Source organism: Sycon ciliatum, chromosome 1 (assembly GCF_964019385.1).
Source record: "Sycon ciliatum chromosome 1, ocSycCili1.1, whole genome shotgun sequence".
Lineage (NCBI taxonomy): Eukaryota > Metazoa > Porifera > Calcarea > Leucosolenida > Sycettidae > Sycon > Sycon ciliatum.
In genome coordinates, this window is record NC_088643.1 from 60,098,894 (window position 1) to 60,123,412 (window position 24,519).

The 24,519-nt window shown below is 46.7% G+C and overlaps 2 protein-coding genes across 2 annotated transcripts; one reads left to right on the top strand and one right to left on the bottom strand.

Moving 5' to 3' along the window:
- Window positions 1-1,022: 1,022 nt before the first annotated feature.
- LOC135804671 (protein YIPF3-like) lies at window positions 1,023-9,304 on the bottom strand. Its single transcript, XM_065318592.1, has 7 exons — window positions 9,011-9,304; window positions 7,557-7,626; window positions 5,566-5,718; window positions 4,010-4,234; window positions 3,119-3,238; window positions 2,040-2,163; window positions 1,023-1,908 (listed from the first exon to the last, which is right to left on the bottom strand). The coding sequence occupies exons 1-7, from the start codon at window positions 9,085-9,087 to the stop codon at window positions 1,691-1,693; spliced, it is 987 nt and encodes a 328-aa protein (XP_065174664.1). The 5' UTR covers window positions 9,088-9,304; the 3' UTR covers window positions 1,023-1,690.
- Window positions 9,305-9,588: 284 nt separating this feature from the next.
- On the top strand, window positions 9,589-22,789 carry LOC135804672 (alkylglycerol monooxygenase-like). Its single transcript, XM_065318593.1, has 15 exons — window positions 9,589-10,046; window positions 10,994-11,121; window positions 11,444-11,595; window positions 12,641-12,744; window positions 13,096-13,191; window positions 13,525-13,591; window positions 13,882-13,914; window positions 14,259-14,291; window positions 14,625-14,710; window positions 14,866-14,925; window positions 17,616-17,681; window positions 18,073-18,183; window positions 19,671-19,753; window positions 20,972-21,060; window positions 22,148-22,789. The coding sequence occupies exons 1-15, from the start codon at window positions 9,897-9,899 to the stop codon at window positions 22,288-22,290; spliced, it is 1,401 nt and encodes a 466-aa protein (XP_065174665.1). The 5' UTR covers window positions 9,589-9,896; the 3' UTR covers window positions 22,291-22,789.
- The last annotated feature ends 1,730 nt before the right edge of the window (window positions 22,790-24,519 follow it).

Consider the following 24,519-nt stretch of genomic DNA (forward strand, 5'->3'; position numbering starts at 1 on the left):
GTGGCAAAGCTATCCGTGTGACTTCGACGACATTTTGAGTAAAGCAGACGCCTGTGAAAGCTGATGGAAGACGAAACCTTCACAGAACAATTTGCCGTGCCCTAACAAGCCATTTTATGTACTTTGTTGTCCAAATTTCCCTTATCTTCATACTTTTTAAGACCCAAACTTGATTGCTAATCTTTTTGAAACAGACTGTAGGCTAGGCCAGGAGAGAAGACCAAAACTGCCAAAAGACTTTACCTGTACTTGCAAGAGCAGGAAGTGTTGATCTGATGCTACTCCCTGCTGCATGACACCATGTAGACCTACCACGACTCAGTCAAAGCAGGAAAGAATATACAGTCATGTACAATGAAAAGTCAGTAACATGGGGGTTATGTACTCTTGATGACAGTCATCATCCATGGCCCAGAGCAAGAGTACATAACCCTTAGTAGGGCCTTACTGACTTTTCATTGTACATGACTGTATATTCTTTCCTGCTTTGACTGAGTCGTGGTACATGGTATATTCTTGCCCAGAGTAAAATTAATAACCTCGAGATCGACTCACCCCGGGATCATGCACTCTTGATGATGCCAAGCTTACGATTGTACATGTAGCTTACAATAGTTATCATGACGACACCAGCCAGGGAGTCGTAAAATACCGACGACACAACCACGACGAGTCACGTGATCGCCTCTGATCGGCCAGTTGTACTCGTTACCATCGTACACCGTAAAAGATCATCGTGTTGCATACAGATCTCAGTCTGAAGAATATGTGGATTGTCAAAACATCAATATCACTACATGTCAGCACATCAATTCTCATCAAGTCCTGCTCGTGTTGTATGGCTTGGCTATACATGTAGCTACAGCGGTAACTACCGGCACTTGCTTTGTACTTCAAAGTACATGTAGCACGCAGTAGCATGCAGGTCATTCATTCGTGCCAACTGCAATGCGCCAGGAGCTGCATGCATTCAGTGAAGATCCACAGTACTTGTTACTCGCATGAACAACACAACCAACATGCTCGTGGTACAAGAATGACATTCGAATAAGTATGAACCAGTACAACCATGAGAATGACCAACTCAAAAAGGCAGCGTGGTGACTCATTGTACAGCATGAGAACATGATAAAGATAATGATGGAGTTGACAAGCTTTGGTTAAAAACGTCTCTTAAAAAAAGAATACCACTGTGGGCGAGTAGGAGTAGGAGTAGGACTGCTACTTCAAGTAAATAGTACCATGCACTTGCATAACAGCTATTCTCAACAGGGAGTAGTAAACATACTACTCCCTGATCCTAAATGTAGTAGCTTGGATGATACTAGGGTGCATGTGCACATACAAATACTAAAAAACTTCAAGTTCGAACTCAAACGGTACTGTGTGTAGTATGGGCACGGCGCAGCTATCTCAATGAGAGCGAGAAACCTGCACAGGCTGTTACCGTACGACGCTGTCAACGACCATACCGACTCTTTGTTGTGGTGGGTGGGTGTCGGCAGGACAAAGAGAGCACGGGGAGGAGAGACAAGTCGGTACTACTAACTCAGAGTCCAACTTCCTGATTCCCGACAGCAGTGCTCCGTTATCAATGATACAGGGCAAAAGGCCGAATGTCAACGGTGGAAGAACATATCGGGGTAAAGTAGGTTACTTTAAACACTGGTTCTGGTTCACGCAGATGACATCAAGTGTGAGCTGCTGCCATGGCACGAGTCACCAGCTGCTGTTGCACGGCAAGTTTGGCCATCATCTTGGCCTGCAATTTGTTCGACATCTTGGAGTGGAGCACGTCCTTGGCAAGCGCTGCCGTGGCCTGAGTCACTGCTGCACGTGTGTGCTCAGCGGCGTGCGGCGCCATCGGTCTTGGCACCACGGGTCCAGCAGCCAGAGGTTGTGATATAGCTGCAGCAGCGGCAACAAACACACACACGCACAAGATCCGATTCACAATGTCACCAGAACTATGGTTGCCACAAGCTCGAGGTCTAATACAATGTGTGGATCATGCTAAAAGCTGGGGCAGGCAAACTCACCTTGGTAGAGATGTGCGTAGGAGAAGTGCAGGTAGAGAACGAAGAGCATGTGAATGACTATCACCACTGCACTCAACGCCAGTGCTTGCTTGCGTGTGTAGGTACGTGACACGATGGCACAGGCCTGAAGAGAGAGAGAGAGAGAGAGAGAGAGAGAGAGAGAGAGAGAAGATTCAAATACAGTACAAACATATCCTATGCAGACAGGTGATCACGGTGGCACAGTGTGGATAGAGAGCAGGAATCAGCCGTGTCCAGTGCCACCAGCACCATTAACCAGTGGTCATGTACCGTAAAATCCCGCCAGAGCGCCCCGCCTCTCCCATGCGCCCCTCCCTGACTTCTTTTCAGCGAAGTGATAATGATTGTATCCTCGTATGACTCTGTGAAGTGTGTGAGGCCGTACTGTACTGCAGACGCGTCCCCGACCTGGTTGGAAATGTACGCAACAGTTCCCGCCCTCTTGACCAGGGATCGCACAAAACCTGGTTTTTGATGGGTCTGTACGTCTCCTGTAGCTCTTGACCTTTGGTCGGTGTACGAGATGCACGCACAGATTTCGTAGGGTGAGTACTTTTTCATGTAGTACTGTGTGCGGCAAGTAGGACTCGCCTATCCGCCCCTCCCCAAATGGATCTACTCGAATGGTTGCGGAGGTAGGGGCGCTCTGACGGGATTTTACGGTACTTACAACTCATCCCCGAACCTAACTAAATTAAACGTGACAACAAAAAAACTAAAAATACAGTACCCTCCAAAACAGCACTCTTCCAACCACACATCAGAGGACAAAGACAATGACACTGACTGATGACAGCGACAACAACAACAACAACAACAACAACAACAACAACAACAACAACAACAACAACAACAACAACAACAACAACAACAACAACAACAACATCTCTTATTGGCCACTGGCTATCGTGAGAATAAAGATTTGAAACAACAACAACAACAACAACAACAACAACAACAACAACAACAACAACAACAACAACAACAACAACAACAACAACAACAACAACAACAACAACAACAACAACAACAACAACAACAACAACACATGTACTCACCATTTTCAGAGCTGACAAGCCACAAAGGACTAGCCAAAAGGAATAGAACATTTTTTCCGTTTGGCTAGGAATGACGATTGCCAAGAACAGTGTTACACATGGACCAAATAGTCCATAGCCCTGTACAACATACAGCAATGGATGACAGGAGCCAGAGGAGGAGAAAAAGGAATTGGTCAGAAATCTAGAATATACTAGAAGTGAAGACAAGTGAACTCCTCGATACTCAAAGGCATTTCAATTTTCCTACTTGACGACTACCAGGAGGGAGAGGAGATGAGCATCGTCCTAACTAACAGTTACGTCGAGCTCATCGCAATAGGAGGTACCTCCTGCCTCTACGGTGAAATTTGACTATTGTGCTATTTTCACCTTTACCGAAAGATGAGGACTATTCCAGTGGAGTCGAAGGCCCAATAGAGTGCAGCATCATGGAAAGCAAGAGCCCAATAGAGTGCAGCATCATGGAAAGCAAGAGCCCAATAGAGTGCAGCATCATGGAAAGCAAGAGCCCTGCTCCTGCTGTTAGAATGGCTGTACATGTACTCGAATCCCGAACCTCCACTACTCCTTGTACCTGACCCAAGAAGATCGGATAACGTGAGAAAGACAACCTGCTGAGACAGAAGGATATGAGCGTGGTGCGCCTGGCTAGAGATAGCCATGTTGTTTGGCATCAGCTCTGCTGAGCATTCCTCTTCGGCCGGAGACCGGATGTGACCAAGCTAGTTATGCGTATGTTCTAGCGATGTACATACTCACATACACATGAATACATCGACAGCTACACACGTGCATGTGCACACACGCATGCACACACGCACACACACACACATGCACACACAAACTGCAACAAAATTGAGAAAATATATAAAAAATTGAGAAACGTACCGTAAGCGACAGCATCTGTATGAGAGTGATTTGCGCGTTGAGCAAGTAGGCGAGGAAGAAGAACAGAGACGCCGTGCCCACAAAGTAGAGGAAGGAGATACCAATGGCCGTTCCCATCAGCGTACCCTCTTGCACAACGTGATCGGCTGACTTCATGCCATACACCAGGATAGCAACCAATGTGAAGACGAGCATCACAGGGCCGTACAGCTCCGTGTCCAGTGGCTACACAGTACACACACACCAAACAAGCACGAGCAAGCACACACACACACACACAAACACACACACACACACACACACACACACACACACACACACACACACAGAGGACAAGACATCAACATGTATGACAGGAGGGTGGCTGATTAGTAATCAGGGTCGGCGAGAGAGGGCGACTACCAGTTGTGAATATAGAACACAACTTATTCACCGGTTGATAAACTCTGTCGGTACAGCATGACCTGTGACTAGGCGTCAAGCTCTTTGCAGATACTTCGAGTAGAAGAATAGTAATCGGCCTTCCTAAGTTCCTAGTGTATGCGTGCTTCTGGAAACAGGGTTCACAGTCTAGTGTTGAAACGAATAATCGAATAATCGAATAATTTAGAATATTCGTGGGGTGAACGAATAATCGAATAGTCGTAGGAATTATCAGAAATCGAAAAAAAAAGAAAAAAAGAAAGATCTACAGTCCATTCATCGGAAACTGGCCCGCTGGCTTTTGAAAGTCGGATTTGGGCCGAATTGAGGATTGAAAACCCATTTTAAATCTCAAAAATCTGGGTTTTGGATCTGCTTCTCCATACATTTTGCCATGGCATACCTGTCCTAATTTTGTAAAACCTGGCTGAATTTCTATTTCCCTGTTCTTGGACTTTTCTGGCCTCAAATGTGGCAAGGAGTAATTGCACGGGTCACACAATGCAGGATGTACTGTTGTTTTCATGATATCTACAACTATGTACGGGAGACACCAAAAAGTTAGGGTGCCAGTTTCCAGTGCTGACCCTACTGATATTTGCACTGCGTAGATCTGCTCGCAGTATTTCTTCTCAATCTCTTCTCCTCTAAGTTTTAATCACCTATCGGTATCTAGTAATACTTCTGTTCTTTCCATACGAGGGAAACATGGATACAATGAAGATCCAATTACGCTCGACCAAGACCCGATGCGATATGCAGAGCTGGATCAGGCGTTGCACACTCTGGGGGGTTATGTACTCTTGGCGGTACATGTTAACCGGTTTTGCACCTCCACATAACAAAACCCGATAATCAGCAAAAAATATATAAAAAAGTACTTAAAAAGTGCTGAAAAAGTGTTGAAAAATGCCATCATGCGTACGATAGAATATAGATTATTCGTTCGATGGAGGGCGAAATTATTCGATAGATTATTCGTTCGAAGAATCCGTGTTCGGTTTAAACACTAGTTCACACTATGCCTACAGTGCACTAGTGGCCACTATTCCCATTTTAATAGCTAATAAAACAAACAAAAAAGATTACAAAAAAATTATACCGACACAGTAGAGTACGAGTAGAAGCCTTACTTGTGGATCGCCAGTTGGCCGCTGGGGGATGAGTGACCAGAAGAGACGCCTTCTTACTTGCCAGGGCTCAACATCAAAGTAGGGTCTCAGGAAGTCAACGTTACCATAGACGTCGAAAACACGCCGAGCTGACTGCTTGCCGGCCTGCCACACCTGTAATGGAGGGGAGAAAGAATAACGATGAAAGGAATGTGTGTGAATGTGTGTGTGTGTACCTCTCCAGGATTCCACCCAAAGGAGGGTAGGTGGGAGGGGGGGAGAGGTCAACCTCCCTACTCTGATTGAGTGCCCCCCCCCCCCCCCTGCTCATTTGTCGATTTTAGTGTTTTTTCAGGCAATGGGAGGTATGCATCCAAGATGGCCGTCACATTTTTTGCGGGGCAAGTTACCCCATACTTGGTAGGTACAACCCATTATAGTACAGTAAATAGTGGACATAACGTGCCCCTTTGATTTTCGATAATTTATCACTATATCTGGTGCATCACTATAGCCGATTTGCATGTATGACTGACACATGGCACGTGACTGTGCATGAAATGATGCGTTCATGCTGGAAAAAGCATGAAAAGTAGCCACGTGTACGTGTGGCTGCTTACAGCATACAGAGAAGAATTTTTTCTCAATCACGTCTGCTGCCTGATGCATCCAGGCAACACTGGATCAGTTTCGGAAGAAGTGAACTATATTGGAAAAACACTTGTTTTGTGATCATCACTCTTGATCAGTACCGTAAAGTACCGCCAGAGCGCCCCGTCTCGCGAGAGCGCCCCACCTTGATTTTACAGCCAGAGAAAGGAAAATCGTATGGCAGAGTGCAACGAAGTTTGTACGATGTAAGAATCTTAGTGTACTAAGGTCACACTTGGCAGGTTTTGTGTGGAGCTTGTGTCCGCTCGAAGGTACAGATTGACTGCAAAACGTGCTATATGTGTACAAGGTTCATGTCGTATGACCTACAGACAGCAGACCACCTCCACAAAACGACCACGAAAGGATGAGATGGTGGGGCGCTCTGGCGGTACTTTACGGTATATGCGATATTTTCATGTCCATTTGATATGGTTTGCTTCCTGAAGCCCATCACAATAAGCGATATATCGGTATAGCCGATAATAGTGTGTATAGTGATATTTTAGCTGTATTTTTGCGATTTGATTTTGATTTTGTCAAGTTCTATCATTATAGCCGGTATATCGTTACACCCGGTCACTTTATGAACGATACTCACTGCATTTAAGAGTATGACCTCACAAAGTTCATGACCTTTTTATGCAGAGTTGGTATCAAGGTGTGTACGGTTGTAGTGGACTTGCCCCGCAAACCTAATGGCGGGAAACTGATGCATAATGCAGTGCTGCAAAACCGTCCGATTTTTGAAGGCTCTTCCGAAAACCGGTCCGAAAAAGGAAAGGTCTGAAAAGCAGCCAAAATGTCAGGGATCAGTTATTCCCAATGCAGAAGTCCTGTATTTTCACTTTTCAGCGCAACTAAAGCCAAGGCACAAATCAATGTACATGTGCTTATAAAAAGGCTGACGCTAAAGTAAAATGCCTGGATGGCACAGTGCATTACAAAATTCATGACAACTTCGGGGTGCCATATCGGTTACTATGGCAACAAAGCGAATTTTAATGGTACATCTATTTTGAGCGATATTTTGAATTCTCTGGAAAAAAATTTCTGAGGAGAAAAATTCGCACCATGTGGCCAGCCTTGGCGGTGAAGGGTGTCCGATTTTGGGCGAAAAATATTTGGCAGCACTGATAATGTCCCATTCAACAAAAATGCAGTCGATAGTCACTAACAGAGGGTTCATAAAGGCACATTTGTCTGTCATGAAGTCGGGGGTTCACCCCGTACGTTACATTTTCCATGGCAAGACAATTTGGGAAAATGGAAAAATGGGTTACAGGGTAACTGTTTCCCATGTATGCCCCCCCCCCCCCCCTTACTATTTTGACTTGGCTAGAACCCTGCCTCTCTATTACCTGTCCGGCAACTTGATTTGCCACTTCTCCCTGGATGCGCTGTGTCAGATGGTCTCCATCTGTGCCAGACCTGTAACAACAACACCACACACGTCATAGCAAGAGTACATGAACATTCAGGAGTCTAGAAACATGACTGTGCTGATAATTGTCCTGGGATGACGACCTCACGTCAACAGTAGTCACCAAGTGGAAGGCGTGGTTTGGCGAACTGCCAGCACTAGCAGCGCCGCGCAGCTTCAAGGCATCAACATCATCATCCGTATCCATCCATACCTTCACGGACGCGTCCGACCGAGCTATTGCGGCAGCCACGCACCTACATTCGTGCTGAAGATAGGTCTGGTGCGGTACGAGTGACACTCGCCATGGCCCATGCCAAGACAGCTCCGACCCGTCGCCAGACCATTCCACAGCTGGAGCTTCGTGGAGCAGTGCTCGGACTGAGAATCAGCAGCGAAGTCGGTGATGCGTTGGATGCGCCAATTTCCAAACACACCTTCTGGAGAGACTCTATGAATGTTCTGGGACGGATCCGTTCACACAGCCCGAGTCAAGGTGGACATTGGCAACCGAGTATCTGAGCTGCAAAGTGCCACAAAGCCGTCCTAGTGGCGACATGTTCCGGGAAAGCAGAATCCGGCCAACAAGGGCACTCGTGAGCTAATTGCGGAAGCATTGGCCAGTGATGAAGAGTGGTGGCACGGTCTCAACTTCCTTGCCAAGAGCGCCGCCACTTGGCCACAACAACTGCAGCCTGTACCAACAGTGGAACTCCGTGGAGAGGTTCAACGAGAGTCAACTTTCGTGACTGAGAAGGGTCTCGCAAATGCTGCCGTGGTGGAACGACTCCAAGCTAGCATGCAAGAGTTGTGACAATGCAGTACAGTGTAGCAGGGCACACGTCACCACTGTTCAGCTTCAACCCATTCTACTAGATGATGCTGATGATGGTGACCCCACGTGCATGTCATTGTGAACAGTGGCTGCTTATGTGTAGAGCAGTGCATGCAACTGTCCACGGTTCTTGCCGTTAAATGTATACAGGTTACTGTATTACTCAATCTCCGTTACTGTAATATGCACATCTGCCAAACCGGGAGTATTAGATGGCGCTCAATGTTCTATTTACATGTACAATATAGCCCGAGGCGAAGGGTACAGTGTATCCCCCCTTAATCCCAAAAAGTACCACAACTCGCGACACTGGAGGGAAATTGTACTTATGTTATTTCTTCTTTTACTAACCGGAACAGCCCTCAAGAAACCCTCCTTTGGAGACCATGAACTCTTTATAGCTCCTATTTCATGTCTAGGGTCTAGGGCAGAAGAAATGCAACTTAATTATAATTTATGTAGTTCATCAACTGAAATCACGTTCTCTGGCACTGCAGGACTTGCTACAGGGCGTGTAGTGGCGTGCAGCATTTGCTTACTGAATACTCTCACCGTACCTGCTATCTGTGGCTCCTGAGTTAGCTGTACCGAACCCATCAGCTGCAGGGTCTCCAAGATCTATTTCAGTGCTCATTTTCAGGTCTGGGGGGCAGTGCTCCTATCTAGCCTGGTCCCACTATACTGCCGGAAATAATAATAATGTTCGTAGGTGAAAGCTACATGGACACAAGAAGTCCTGTGAGCTAGAAGGTGGTCTACAAAACCATGCAAACGAAATGATTGTAGCTCCACAACACAAACAGTCAACACTTGATTGAAAATCCTTGGATTCGAACGTTTTCTACTGATGTGACTTCAGTGAGTTCTGATCTGTACGATCGAGTGAGTCTGCTTCGTTCATATTCATGTTTCAATCGTGTCGTCACTCGTCAGACTCGTCGAAAAAACCTGCCACGTGATCCATTCGCGCGGCCTTCGAGGCCGTGGCACAAGCTTTCCGGATTCGAACTCGAAATCCGCTTTGTCTTTACCTCTACACCTTTCAGGTCTAACTAATAATAACTTACTTACTTGTCATGTAGTTTTCTTGTGTTGATAGATTTGTTTTCACCTGGAAGGCAAGCCTAAGGCCTCCCTATTATCCACAGACTTGACATCTGATTGTCAAGTGCCCTAGGACGAGAAGTAGGTCGTCTATACTGCAATGGAAATGCAGTGGATACCGTGTTTGAAAGGTCAACTGCTTTCGCAGTCTGCGAAATCAGGACACGACCATTTGGCTGAAAGGCACCTAATGTTTATGTCAATTGTCAGGTCTAGACGACTCCTGGGGACTGGCGTCTTTGCAGATGAACGAGTATTTAGTGGGAGTGACCAGGCAGCTAACTCCGTGTTTACAGACGAGAAGCTAACTCGGCCGTGTGCTGTTAGCTCAGCACAGTCATGGCGGCTCCCAACACGTCCGTTCCGCTGCTACAATATGCCTCGTATGCCTGGGACTTGAGCATTGTGCCCCGTGCTAACTTCTACATGGTTACACCGGCAGAGTCGACGTATGAAACTCTGAAAGAGATTCCTGACTATGTCACCCAGGTTAGCTGGTTACTACACTAGTACACGGCTAGCGTTGGAGGAATGGATGGTACATTGGTAGTGCATGTCACCACACATACACTCACACAGTGATGACACTGCTGCGTACTCGCTATTCAGTACATGTACTAGGACATGTCAGGACATGCATGATTGCTAGCCTTACGATGTGACCTAGAAACCATCTCCATGATGGACCATCAGTAACCTGGTAACATCCAGTCCACGTGGCGATAGATATACTCCCCACTTCTCACGAATACCAGGGCAATGTCGCTCTGTGGTTATACACAATCGTGCTGCACACACACATGTCTTGTAGGTATCGCATTGCACTGGTAAGTCGACCCCAGCGCTTGGGGCCTCGACTTACTGGTTCAATATCAATAATATAGGTCGCCGGACAATCACATGTAGAGATCAGGCTGGCCCGGCCCGTGTAGTATCGGTACGGTAATGCCAGTGCATGGGCAACACCACATGTAATGCTGTCAGCCTGCAGTGCAAGTACAGGGGTGTCGGACACGCTGCGGGCACTATGGTATTGACCGGACCACTCTTTGCCCCGGGTACCCCCCCGTGAACCATTAAAAACTAACCTGATTTGTGCTCTAAAAATTTGGGAAAAAATTCAGAGGAGCCACCCCAACCCCCCAAGTAGATTGTACTTCAGGTGCCTGACCGTGCCACCCTAAAATACCTTCCGACGCTGCCCCTGACTATGTTTCAATATAATACTATGTTGATCAGATCCTGAGCACACTGTCGGTAATTGTTGGAAAGAGAAAAACAACAACACATGTATTGAAGTTACTGTACTTGACAGTGTAAGCCGCTGGGGGATGTTCAAGCAGTGGCTGCATGTACTCCAAGCACGAGCTGTACACAAGTAGACATGTTCTGTTCTTTTGTGGTGGTGCTTTTTTAACTGGTTTGTTGAAATGCAGTCTGTTCCATTCTGGTTCACTCTCATGTTTGTGGAGCACCTCATTGCACGGTATCTTGGCAAGCGGTCGTCCAGGATCAACGACACATTCAGCTCCATTGGTTCTGGCATGATACAGCAAATGACCAGGTACAGCGACAGTCGATGTGCAGCGTGCAGTGTACTCCAGTGCTTACGAGTCGTACAGTCTACAATGTACATTATAGATCTACATTAAAGGGAGTGTGGATGAGTGGAGTATGTGAATGGTGCTGAAGGTCTGAAAGAGAGAGATAGCGAAAGAATGGAGGAAGAGAGGGGGGGGGGAGACAGACGGACGGACGGACACACAGACAGACACACAGAGAGATCCACCAGCCACTTGGTGCTGGTCCTGTACTAAAAGGCTTGACTCTAGGAAGGAAGCAAAGAGTTTTCTTTGCTGTTTCTACCCTTTTTTCTGTGTGAACAGAGTTCTGCTCCTGGGGTTTGAATTGTCTTTGTACCAGTACGTCTACGACCACTATCATCTTGTGGATTTGCCGTGGGACTCTCGTTGGCTGTGGTGGCTCTGCATACTTGGTTATGATTTTGGTTATTACTGGGCGCACCGTGCTGGACATGGTAGGTATCTTTGCATTAGGACTATAAACACTTTGCTTCTGTAGATCAAGATTTCACTCTTAGTACTCGTCGAACCCAAAAAGAGCCGCACTAAAAAAAGGTTTGCAGTTCAGGAATCCCGACCGACTCTACTTTTTTCCGCTCGGTCAAAATCTTTTTTTTCCAATTTCTGTAATGACGACATGTACTTCAGAGTTCAGAGTTTGTCTGCGTGTAACTGTCTGCACGCAGTGCTGAACTGCTGCCGCAGCATTGCGAAGTGTTTGCTAGGTTATGCACACTAGTAAAGTCCATCAAACCTTGCACTCGGCAAACCTACAAGAAAAAGCACCACTCCCTGCTCAATACACTGTCAACTCCTTCAACCTTATCAATACACAGTGTTTGGAGGAATTCAGCCCTCATCTACGAAGCTTGAGTAGGCTAGTGAACTTTGTGCTGGCACCACTAAATGTATAGCAGCTAGCATGCTTAACATCACCCCACGTATCAACCTACAATGGGGCTCCGTTTCCAGCTCGAAAACGCCTTGTTAACTCCACGTAACAGCATGAGTCAGCGTTGCTCTTGGAGGTGCAAACACGTACTGAGGCATATGAGGCATAGGCGTAGAGAGCAACACATGCTTCCTCTACTATCGTCGTCGAAGTAGCTACCAGTACAAAAGGATCCACTGCAGTACATGCGCCCATGTTGAAATATTTACTAGTACTGGTTTTCGGGCATCGTTGAAATTCCAAATGTACATACCACATCTTTTTTTATTTGTTAATGCCTATAAGGTATGATTGTACGAGTGTGCTGTTGACAATGTTATGGAAAAGAAGCAGCCAGAATTATGGTATTCTGCTTGCTCCACTCCATGGCTTTCAGTCATGCTAACTAAACCACTCCATTTTTCTCTCTCTCTCTCTGTGCATGTGTATGGTTACGTTTTCGTTTGTGTCTGGTGCATGTGTGTATTGTGTGTGTGTGTGTGTGTGTGTGTGTGTGTGTGTGTGTATTTGTGCGCATGTGCATGCACGTGCGTATGTGACGATCATAGAAATAAACTTTCTGTGGGCAGCACATCAGGTTCATCACAGCTCGGAGTCGTATAACCTTACCACTGCTTTGCGCCAATCAATGTTCCAAGGCTTCTTTTTCTGGGTAAGCCATTACCCATTAGCCAAGAACCTTCTAGATCTGTGTGCACCATTTGGCATTGGCACATTCAAAGGTCTGATGCACGCTGTCCCGACGCAACTGTGACGTGGTAATGTCGTACCTTTGGTTCATTGATTCATCCTCGATCGCAAATGCATTGCCAATCCCTATATTGTGTATCTTTGTTCAGTCCACTGGACCTAGCATTAGAGTGGCTTGACGAGCCTACACGGGAAATTAGGAAATAATAGGGATCACTGACATGAATGACCCACCTGTCTATTAGTACATGACATTGTATTGGCTGTTTCTTGCTACACATGACCGTGACATGATGCTGTACATGTACTGCAGGTATTCTACATGCCCCTGGCGCTGGTCATACCGGCACCCATCTTCAAAATCCACGGCCAGTTCAATCTCATCTACCAGTTCTGGATTCACACTGAGGTATGGCCACGCTCGTACAGCTGACCCCCTTCCACTGCCAGCTGCCACCTTACACTGCGCAGCTAATGTCCTCTAAGCCACATTGAACTGAGGGGAGCTTTAATACCGGAGTGAAGTTCTGGCACTTTTTTTGCCCGTGGGTAGGTGCGTTTCTCCCGAGTAAGTAGGCGACGGGGTGCAGATATCTAGCTGTCATGCATCTGTGTTCGATGGAAATGGAAAAAGTTTAGTCTGGACAAAAATGACTAACATTAATAGTTTAATACGTTGGAGATTTATATGGTAGTGCTGCTTCAGTGTTGTTTGTGTTTGTTGTTGATTTGTTGTTGCTAGCTTGTTGATAACCTGGGTCCACTAGAGTGGATACTGAATACACCAAGCCATCATCGTGTCCATCATGGTCAGTACAATACATGTAGCAGTCAGTGTCATAGCACATTTTATTCATTTACTCATAGCATACCGGCATGTGGAATGGAGTTCAGCACGTCATGGAGGTTGTGCTCAATTCAAGTGCGGTATTGCCATGTTTGGTGCCCTCTCCCTCCCTCTCTCCGCCTGTCTCTCTGTCTCTCTCTCTCTCCCTCTCCCTCTCTTCTAGCTTTCTCTCTCTCCTACCACCTTAGTGAACTTGGTCTACATGTCTCAAGCTTTTCTTTTTCTTCTTTTGTGCCGCTTACTTGGTAACAGGTCGGAATGAGAAGTGCTTGGACAAGAACTATGGTATGGGACTACACACACTGGGGAGTGGAGAACTCCTTGTACACAAGACGTTTACGGCCAGAGATTGCATTGCTGGCTGGCCGCTTATGCATTGCTGGCTGGCCGCTTACTGCTGTGGTGGATCCAGCAGGAGTTCCGTGGAACCACCTAAGTTTCGCAAATGTACTGCTGCAAACCATATGCATGTATCAGCACGTACCTGTATCAGCACGTACCTGTATCAGCTACTAGTATTCAGTTTTGGCTAAGCTGGAAACCTTCTGTAGAGATCTCTGCACATTGTCTATGCATTGGAATCAACTGACTGTGTCTGTCATGGTGCGTTGCTGCTCTGTGTGTTCTAGCCGCCGTCTTCATCATCTGGGACCGCATGTTTGGTAGGTTCGAATCTCAAACCAGAAAAGACCTCAATCATCTTTCCAGCGTGCTGCCCAACGTAATGCAGGACAAACCATGCACACTCCCCGAGCTGCTGTATATGTATATGCATGAGGCGGTCGACTTTCATTGTCCACTGCTTGCACTGCAGTACTGTACTGTAGTATTGCCGCCAGAGTCGCTATTTGTAGTTTTGTGCTGTTATCTGCAGGCAATCCTGTTGATCCTGTTGATCCTGTTGATGCTGAATTTGTGATTCATTGTTCTCACCGCGTAACGTGTGTATGCTGTACTGCTGTTGTTGATACACGTTTGGTGGTTGACACGGTCAGGCACGTTTGAACCAGAGCCCAAGGAGAGGAACGTGGCCTATGGCCTGGTCTATCCGCTGGACGTCTGGGATCCCATCGCTGCACAGGTGAGCACTAGTAAATGCCTAGCAACACGTGACGTTGTCATGTGTTAACTAACACCTGGGCAAGCCAATGGTCCATGGTGTTCACTGCTGTGTCGCTGGTGTAAATAGTCCAGGAGTTCATTGCTGTTCACCTGTCTGTTTCTGCTTTGGCTCAGTTCCACTACTACCAGTACATCTTGACCAAAGCATGGAATGCTAAAGGCCTCAGCATCAAGGTAAAGCATGAGTAATGTTCGAGATGTGTGCTAAGTGCCAGCATTGTTGTAGCTGTGCGCGTTATGGTTTTACTTTGGGAGCCCACATAGGATCTTGACAGGTGTTTTGCTGCTGCAAGGTGAGCTCGAGAGCGGGGAGAAACTCCTGAGGAATGCTAAGCACCCCAATATACCGTATAGGATGCCCAAATATGGAAACACACCTTTCCTGGTAACAACAGGAACCAGGGAAATGACCTGAAAATTCTGAAAATGTGTACATTGTGCTGTGCAATGTCGTATGATGTAGTTGTCTGCTAGCGCTACTGTCTGCTAGTCAGCTAGTGTGAACGTAATGTGGCTGGATAAATTTTGTTCATACATGCATGCACTTCAAAGTGTAAAGCGGAGTTGCCGTTTATTATGTTGTCTGATGATTGGTTCAATTATTATTATTATTATTATTATTATTATTATTATTATTATAGAAAATGTTGAACGGCCTCTGCTGGGATGACGACTACACCATAGCTCAGTGGTTAGAGCATCGCTGGCTACAAGCGAGGGTCCTGGTGGTGACAGTCAATTTTTTCTTCAGACTTTTCCCGTTTGTCTCTTTCCCTCAAACCAGTCATTATTATTATTATTATTATTATTACACCTTCCAGTGGCTAAAGATGAATCAGTGCCAATATAGATGAGGAGGGGGCGTTTGCCAGCCATGGCGTAGAAAGAGAGTACAGTCGTCTCTCTCTAATCCGGCACTTGTTTATCCAGCACCCTTGCAAACCAGCACACTTTCTGGCGAAACGGATTTTTGCAGTTCATTTCCTACTCTTTAATCCGGCACTTGAATTCCGCCTCCAGCAGCGATTTTCTGCAACGAATCGCTCAAACTGTACATAATTCGATTTTATAATCCAGCAGTTGTACATCGCATACCGTACGGCCGTGCACAGCTATGTCAGCTTGGTTAGTGCATGACGTGCATGAACTAACTTATCAGGGAGCATTCTACACATGTAACATACACTTGGGAATATCCTATGCACTGTATAGACATGCATTCCAAGTACTTAGATGGAAACAGAAAATCCCTGCGTTTTGACGTACAACACAAACATGTATGTTAATAGGTGGGCCGGGTTGGAGGGCAGGATTTGATAATCCAGCACCCTTGTTTATCCAGCAGAAAATGCCGCTGCAAAAGGTGCCGGATTAGAGAGGGACGACTGTATAAGAAGTGTGGTGGTGCACCAATACCATGGTAAATAACAGAGGAAAGGGAGCAGTACAGCCGACGTGAGACGACCGAGACTAAACAGGTATATTGACTATTGAATGGGAATGTTGAAATGCTGCTTTGCAAGATTGCGAAATGAGGGAAGCGACTTTGCCTGACGGACATGAAGAGGCAACGCCAGCCATTTAGTATAAGAGCTAAAAAAGGGGGAAGATGCAAACAGAGATGTGGTAGCTCGGGGGAGATGGACTTTACTACATGTGGGGGAGTTCGAAACAAACCAATTAAGTTGCTATAGGTGCGGGGGGAATATGCCAAGGTACATTGCGTACACAAGACAGCACATCGAGATAACTCTGCAGGGGGACACAGGTTGCAATTTTGTACAAGTCCGAGTTTGAAATGTAGCGGCCAGTTCTAAATATCATGCGGAGGATACGGCGGTTGAGAATTTCCAACCTCTCCAGTTGGGACTTCGTAATGGTAGACCAAGCAGGGTATCCATAAAGAAAGAGTGGAAGAATGTAAGATTTATAAAAACATACCTTACAACTGGTGAGTAAGTGAGAGAAATGGGACGTCATGATGCCTACAGTACGTGAAACACGGGACAAAACGTGGTCAGTGTGGGCGGACCAAGATAGAGAAGAATCGAATACAATGCCAAGATGCTTATGGCTAGATGTAATAGTTAATGATGAAGCAGGGGGTGAATCGGGGAAACGGAAGGTGGGAAGGGGATCGGGAAGAGATGGAAAGAATAGGAGTTCTGTTTTATCTATGTTTGGGCGTAGAAACCACTTCCGCATCCAATTTGTAGTGGCGGATATCTTCTCCTGAACAATGGGGTAGAGGCTGGAGTAGGTCGACGACGAGGCAGGGGCAGCAGTGTCATCCGCTAACAGGGACACATCAGGAATCTCGTATGGGAGGTCATTCACATAGACGATGAATAGAAGAGGCCCCAGGATTGAACCTTGAGGCACTCCAGACGTGACAGGCTTTGACTCGGACAACGTCCCGTTTACTGATACCCGTTGTGATCGGTTACACAGGTAACATATATGGTATTGCCATGAAACTCAGAGTTACAACAAAACAAAGTAATTCCTGCCTTATGAACTAACGTGTACTTCAAACTGTATACGTACAGACGCTTGAAATTGTCAATGTGTGTTTGTTTAATTCTACTTCAAGTGGGAAGGAGCCGAGCCTGCCAAATGCAATGGGTGCATTACATCTATTGCATGAAGTGACGCTTTCAAGTCAGTTGTGCGTGCGACATTCTGCTTGACCTATCTCCGGAGACTTCCCAGGCCGTTTGGATATGTGCTGCTGTTGTGCGCATGGTTCCGGTTCATACTTTCGAAGAGCGTCACATCAGCTCTCCCTCGACCTGAACCACTTCGTTTGTGCCTGAAACATTGTATTTTGTGTGTGTGTCTGTGTCTGTGTGCTGTACCCGCAGCTGCAAATTCTGTTCCGTGGTCCGGGATGGACGCCACCCGGGGAAGAGGTTGTGCCTATTCCAGAGGTAAACCTTCTGCTGGCTGGTTGCTTACTGTCAGATGACGTAGCTCCCCAATGTTGTAGTTATCACGCTGCAGCATGGTCCGCTTTGCACTGCTCTCACCAGCTGCTGTGCCCGTCAAAACCCGAAAATGCTCATAGGCCGCATAGCAGTGCTGTGCGTGTGCTCGCGTCCCTTGGTGATTGATCTGTAGGCTGTGATCTTGACTGTACTGCTTTGTGTTGCCTCTTGCTACCTTTCTCCTTCTCTGAACTTATTTACCATAAACTGCTTCACAATAGCTCGGGGGAAATCCAACACGAGGAAAGCTGGCGATACTGTGTTTGTTCTGTTGCCTGTGTGCATGCTGTAATCTCTACCTGTAATCTCTACCTGTAATCTCTACCTTTCACAGGTGCAGTATCCAGTGAAGGTCTTCAACAGGTCTTTGCCGACTCTTCTGCTTGGATACCTGGTGGTGCAGTATGTGCTTCTCATGCCGCCCTACTTTTCGCTGATGGACAAGGTAAGGTGGCTTTGAATACTTCACTGCGCTCGTCCCACACTGCATCCACTGAGTGAGGCAGACCCACCGATTTTGCCGTGGAAAGTCGGCAGTTTCAAGCCGGCTGATTGACTCCACGGTTAGGTTGAATACTCATTTTCGCGGTCAACAAGTTATAAACAAGTTATACTGTGCCAGCTCCTGACTTTGGTAGAGATAGTAAGACCATGATAGAGCTACCAATTTTAGCTGAACAAAAATATAATAACCTACTCGAATTGGTTGAGCTACCTGCAACGGTAGAATAAGGATAGACTCGCGTCGAGAATGTGCTGTGAGTGACGCGTCAGCTCATTTGTATCAGAATTTCGTGTAGACCGAAATGTTTGTCCAGTGTAGGACAATCCAACATCTATTCTCATCTGAATATTCTTTTATGTTATCCCTAATTTCATTGCATGGGTGTATGCTTGTGAAGAAGAGGTTGGTGCGACAATTCCCCTGGGTGTATGCTTGTTGTTTTAAAAGTGGGTTCCATTGTATTTGTTTTCAGGGCTGGGGGGGGGGGGGGGGGGGGTATTGGCAATGTGCTTCTGTGACAAGAAGCAAATTGAAGTTTGAGTGCTGTTACATGCAGAACAGGCTGTCGGAGAAGGTCTTACAGCGTTGAAGAGTGTTGAATTCACTTGTGTGTGTGTTAGGGGTGAAACGAGTATCTATTTTGACCAATCGATCACTCATTCATAATATTCGATCGAGTATCCGATTATTTCGAGTATTTTTATCGAAATTCAAAAGTGCTAGATTTGTGAGTTCTCGAGCAATTCGGAAGAAATTATCTTTGAACATAGAACAAAAGTCGCCAACGTCTTATACAGAGCGCTCTAGAGCGTAAAGTAACGATTTTCACCAGTACTTTCATTATCTCAAAACAAAATAACGTTATTGCCGTGGTGATCGCATTGTCCAAGTCATAAAATACTGACTCAAAGGCACGAATAATGCATGCATACCATGTACCAGTCGATGAGCAGTACAACAGAAGTTTTTGAAAAATAAAAGGCCAGTACTAAAAAAAAACAAAAAAACGATCGAGTGCAAAATTTCGAATACTCGCTCGTTTGAGATTTTCGAACGAATACTCGAATATTCGAACTAATCGTTTCACCCCTAGTGTGTGTGTGTGTGTGTGTGTTGTGTGTTTGTGTGTGTGTGTGTGTGTGTGTGTGTGTGTGTGTGTGTGTGTGTGTGTGTGTGCCAGGCTAAAAATAGTGGCGGTCAATTCATCAGCCTTGCAAACTGTTGAATGGTGTAATCCCAGCACAAGTTGCTATGTCTAACATAGCTGTTCGCTATCATCGCTTCCGCGATGGGCATGTCTGAGGTCTGAGGTGTGTACATGTGCAAGTGCATGTGTGTATGTATGTGTATGGTACATGTGTGCATGTGTGTGTGTGACTACGTGTATGATGTTGAGTCATTTCTGTCTGTGCCGGTGTCCTGTACAGGGTATTGCGACTCTCCCGATGTGGCTGGGTGTCAGCTACGTCACCTTCACTCTGACATGCATGGGAATGATGCTAGATCATAAGTACGTCGTTCCATGTTCCATGTTTGTGTGCGCAGGCGCATGTGTACATCGCAGGGCATTCTTTGTCCATGGTCATGGTTAGCAGGAAGACTTTCTGTCATTTTTTAAGCAATGTTTTTTTTAAGAAGAAGAACAAGTACTCGGGGCCGGACCTGCACCTGGGCTGTGTCCTGTATAAGTATACTCGTGTTCTGCCTGACTAGACCGCTGACTAGACCGCTGACTAGACCGCTGACTAGACCGCTGACTAGACCGCTGACTAGACCGCTGACTAGACCGCTGACTAGACCGCTGACTAGACCGCTGACTAGACCGCTGACTAGACCGCTGTCTAGACCGCTGACTAGACCGCTGTCTAGACCGCTGACTAGACCGCTGACTAGACCGCTGACTAGACCGCTGACTAGACCGCTGTCAAGAAGTTGACACCATGCCTGTGCTACTAGTAAGTGCTGTACAGTACCGCTGGACGCCGAAGAACCGGCGGTCAAACTGTCGCAGCCCAGCCTAAGCCGTTTTATTTTTATTTTTCATGTACAAGTCTATGCACAGTTGAGTCACAGGCGTATATGCCGGTGGGCTGTGCTGGGTGAAATCCTAGCCGGTTCGTTCTCTTGGGCGCTCCGTTCTTCGACGTCCGACAGGACTGTAGTGCAGGATTGCAATGCCTGTGCTGTATTAGCAATTTAGCATTCACCCATAGGAATGTGTCTGTGGACTCGTCCTCACTGGTGTAGTATGCACATGCATGGCGACGCATGCTCAGAGTGATGGATGTATTGTGTGCATGCATGCATGACGCATGCTCAGAGTGATGGATGTATTGTGTGCATGCATGACGCATGCTCAGAGTGATGGATGTATTGTGTGCATGCATGACGCATGCTCAGAGTGATGGATGTATTGTGTGCATGCATGACGCATGCTCAGAGTGATGGATGTATCGTGTGCATGCATGACGCATGCTCAGAGTGATGGATGTATTGTGTGCATGCATGACGCATGCTCAGAGTGATGGATGTATCGTGTGTGCATGCATGAAGCATGCTCAGAGTGATGGATGTATTGTGTGCATGCATGACGCATGCTCAGAGTGATGGATGTATCGTGTGCATGCATGACGCATGCTCAGAGTGATGGATGTATTGTGTGCATGCATGACGCATGCTCAGAGTGATGGATGTATTGTGTGCATGCATGTCTAACTGTGTCCTGCAGGTCGTACGCGCTTGGCATTGAGGTGCTTCGCTGTGCGGTGGTGCTACTGCTCAACACACATCCCACTGCGATAGGCATGGTGTCCACCTGTAAGTAGCTGGCTACTCACTCTTTACCGTGCCGGTCTCATACCGATACCGTCGGCAAGAGTACATAACCCCCAAGAGTGTGCAACTCCAGCTATGGGGTCTGCGACGGCAGAACTTCACATCGCATGATGAACCCGTACACATCATTTGCACTCTGTGCATGATAGATACAGGGTTGTACGCAGCTTTGGGTACAACTCTCTTGTGGTCACTTTGCACTGTTTGCCAGCATAACCTTTTGAACCATGTCATGTGATGTGAAGTTCTGCTATCGCAGAACTGCATAGAGATTGGGCAGGCTGGCTGTTGCACACTCTTTGGGGTCATGTACTCTTGCCGTCGGCTAGGAAGGAATGTTAGGTAGCAATAGGTACAGATACTGGGTGACCATCACCGTCCATTCTGGCCAGGGAGTCGTAAAATACCGGTATTTTACGACTCCCTGATCCATCACCACCGTCCATTCAGACTGGGGGGGGGGGGGGGGACCGTACCCGGGTACCGCGCAGTGCCGTACTAGGTGTGCATGCTGTCGGTCGTGATCACTTGTCACAGGAAGCATGGTCGACCCTACCTGGGTAGAATAGGCTGGTGGTGAACATCCAGTGCACTCGTACAGCAGTCTGTCAGTATTCACACACCGACACACACACACGCACGTACCCATTGGCTGTTCTTTTTTCTTAAAGGAATCACCTATAGTTATCGATCTTTTACTCGAAACGGATACATTTTGTTTATATGTGGGTGGTCAGAGGAGAGTTTCGTTTTGAAATAATATTTCATTATATTGATAGCAGAAACATCAATCCATTCTAAGTTAGCTGTCAAATTACAATATTTTTGGTTCGGAGCAGGGGGGGGGGGGGGGTCATAACTAAACTTTTTCGTTCCGTGAAAATTATCGATGATGCTGGATGACCCCTTTCAGAGGTAAGGTGAATTCACCACCTTTTGGAAATGAATTGATTTCTGGAGAAAAAAACCCAGCCTGTTTTCGCTTATGCGAGTACTGATTGAAACACATGAAGCCGTAGTGCAGGCTTTGGCTGTTCACTTCTTCTTTTTTCTTGGTGCTGTCATGCAGTTTTCTTCCCTGCACCACTCAAGATGGCAGGAATGGCTGCAGTGGGTGCTTCCATGCTGCTGTCGCTGGCTCTTATGGCCCATCGAGCCAGCGGTGGTGCCAATTACTGGGAGAAGGCCGCCGCCGCCAAGAAGGTGCAGTAGAGCGGTCGTCGGCACATACACAAATTCACATACACACACACACACACACACACACACACACACACACACACACACGCACACACACGCGCGGATGCTATGGCATCCCTGCGGGAACATACTTACCACTGTTGCCATGCAGTGAGTGTGTGTCAATCTGCAATTGGCTGGCAGTGTGCTGGGTGACGAGGCAGACCATGATCAGACTGTCAGTACTCCAGTGTTTGCCTGCTCCTGTTGTGAACTCTCTTCCATCGAACTGTAGGCGCACTGGTACTGCGTTGGTCCAACAATTTCACAAAGCTTCGAATAATTTCATTTCTCAATGGCTTTCCCAAGTAGAAACGGATGGATCTTATTTTCATCTCAGTTGAGTAACGTTATAATGGCTATTCTCTCTCTATCTCTCTTTCCTTCTTCCTCTCTATCTCTATCTGCTTGCTATTATTCCATTACGTTGTCGTAACAGTGACTTTGTATAAGCACTTCTGTGGCACTTGTACACTGGGCTCGTGTGCATGTGTACCCGGCAATCCACATGATGTTTGCACTTGCTGGATACAGACGTAGGAGAGAGGGGCCAGCAGGAATGGAATAGGACCAGAACAAAGAGGGGAGGGGGGGGGGGGGGGTTGACAAGGCACAAGGAATACCACAGCACTGGCTGAGTGATCTACTAAACTGTCCCACGGGGAAATCGCGATTCCACGGATGCAAATTTTCCACGATTTTCACAATTTCTTGTGAATCCACGATTTCCGCAAATTGTACCGCGAAATTAGAGTTTTTCTCTTCTTCCGCGGCTTTCCCCAGGAACAGATCGCAATCTACATTGGGTCGGTGTGTCAATCCTCTCAAATACGCAAAAGCATGGAAAATGGAAAAGGAAACCATAGTACATGTACTGTAAACGCAGAAATATTCGGTGGTGTAATTTTTTCGGTATCCTCCAAAATCGGCGGTTCGGTGGAGGGAAATTTTCGGTAGGCCCATTTTCCAAGAAGTTTACTACTACCAAGAGTATTATAACCCCCCAAGACTAGGCAAGAGTGTGCAACTCTGCATATGGGGTCTCCGACGGCGAAAACTCATATCATGTGTCTCAGGTACGTTACGTACTACGTACAAACGAAGGATAGCATGCGCGCAATCCGAATATCTGCCATGATTATGCGGGGGGATTTCATACACGCAGTGAGTTTCTGTCAGAGAGTGCTTTTTTATTACTCCGCTGGTCGCTAATAACTGGCTGGAAATGTACAACTGCCACACTACACCACGTGATGTTTTCGCCATCGGCGTACTCCATAGAAAGGGTATCAGGAGTTGCGCACTTGTGGGGGATTATATTCTCGCTAGTACCGGTCTAGTACCGAAATTTTCGGTTGCGTTTTATTTTAGGTACAAATTGTCAGCACCGAAGTTACCGACCTTCACAGTTATGAGCCAAAGAGGTCATACGATAGTATTGTCGTATGAGAGTACGGTAATCTTGAACCCTGTTTGTTCGGCCCTTTGCCTTTGCGGCTTTTGGGTACGGGTTTGATGCGAAAGCTGCTCATTTCCATGTCACTACGGTATCACCATGGTAACACTGTATACTCACGGGGGGGGGGGGGGACTCTGGCCGGCCGCCACCCGGTACCAGTTAACTGAGGACTCACTTAACGGTCACATTTCACCTCCTGCGGGCATCTGACAAAATGTGGATTTGACCGTGCCTACCGTAAAGTCATGTATAAACTATAAAGGCCGCGGCTTCTAATTATGACTTTTTGGGGAAATTTTGCAGGCTTCTATATGACTCTATGAGACAGGCTTCTACAGGCGTGTAACACCGCCGTTGGAGGTGGTCCGCCCGGAGGGGTGAACATTTTGAAATTAGGGTGCAAAATCCTGCATTCTGGGCACTTTTGGCATTGTGTTAAAAAGAAAAGTGGCTCGGTGAAATCGACCCGAAGTGCAAAGCTGGCGCCCTGGACTATTTTAAGTAGGGGTGAAACGACTGACCCAAATTCCTTATCGACTAGATCCAATCCTATCGTCTCGTTATCGACTGACATTGCCCTCGCACATGAACACAAGCACAGCACGTTTACGCACACGTACATGCACATGCATGGTCACACATCCATGCATATTAAAGCAAACAGAAGCACACTATGAGCACATTGTAGGTTTCAACATTCAAACAGACCCATGCTAAATGTGTTTCGCACCTTCCTTATGCAA

What these genes read in the sequence shown, in the direction of transcription:
- LOC135804672 (XM_065318593.1), top strand. Translation starts at nt 9,897, where the DNA reads ATGGCGGCTCCCAACACGTCCGTTCCGCTGCTACAATATGCCTCGTAT. An exon ending in CATCTGGGACCGCATGTTTG is followed by an intron (nt 14,292 to 14,624) that starts GTAGGTTCGAAT and finishes TGACACGGTCAG; the next exon opens with GCACGTTTGAACCAGAGCCC. An exon ending in GGGATCCCATCGCTGCACAG is followed by an intron (nt 14,711 to 14,865) that starts GTGAGCACTAGT and finishes GCTTTGGCTCAG; the next exon opens with TTCCACTACTACCAGTACAT.
- LOC135804671 (XM_065318592.1), bottom strand. Translation starts at nt 9,087, where the DNA reads ATGAGCACTGAAATAGATCTTGGAGACCCTGCAGCTGATGGGTTCGGT. An exon ending in TCAGGAGCCACAGATAGCAG is followed by an intron (nt 7,627 to 9,010) that starts GTACGGTGAGAG and finishes TTGTTGTTACAG; the next exon opens with GTCTGGCACAGATGGAGACC. An exon ending in GGCCAACTGGCGATCCACAA is followed by an intron (nt 4,235 to 5,565) that starts GTAAGGCTTCTA and finishes TGTACTGTGTAG; the next exon opens with CCACTGGACACGGAGCTGTA.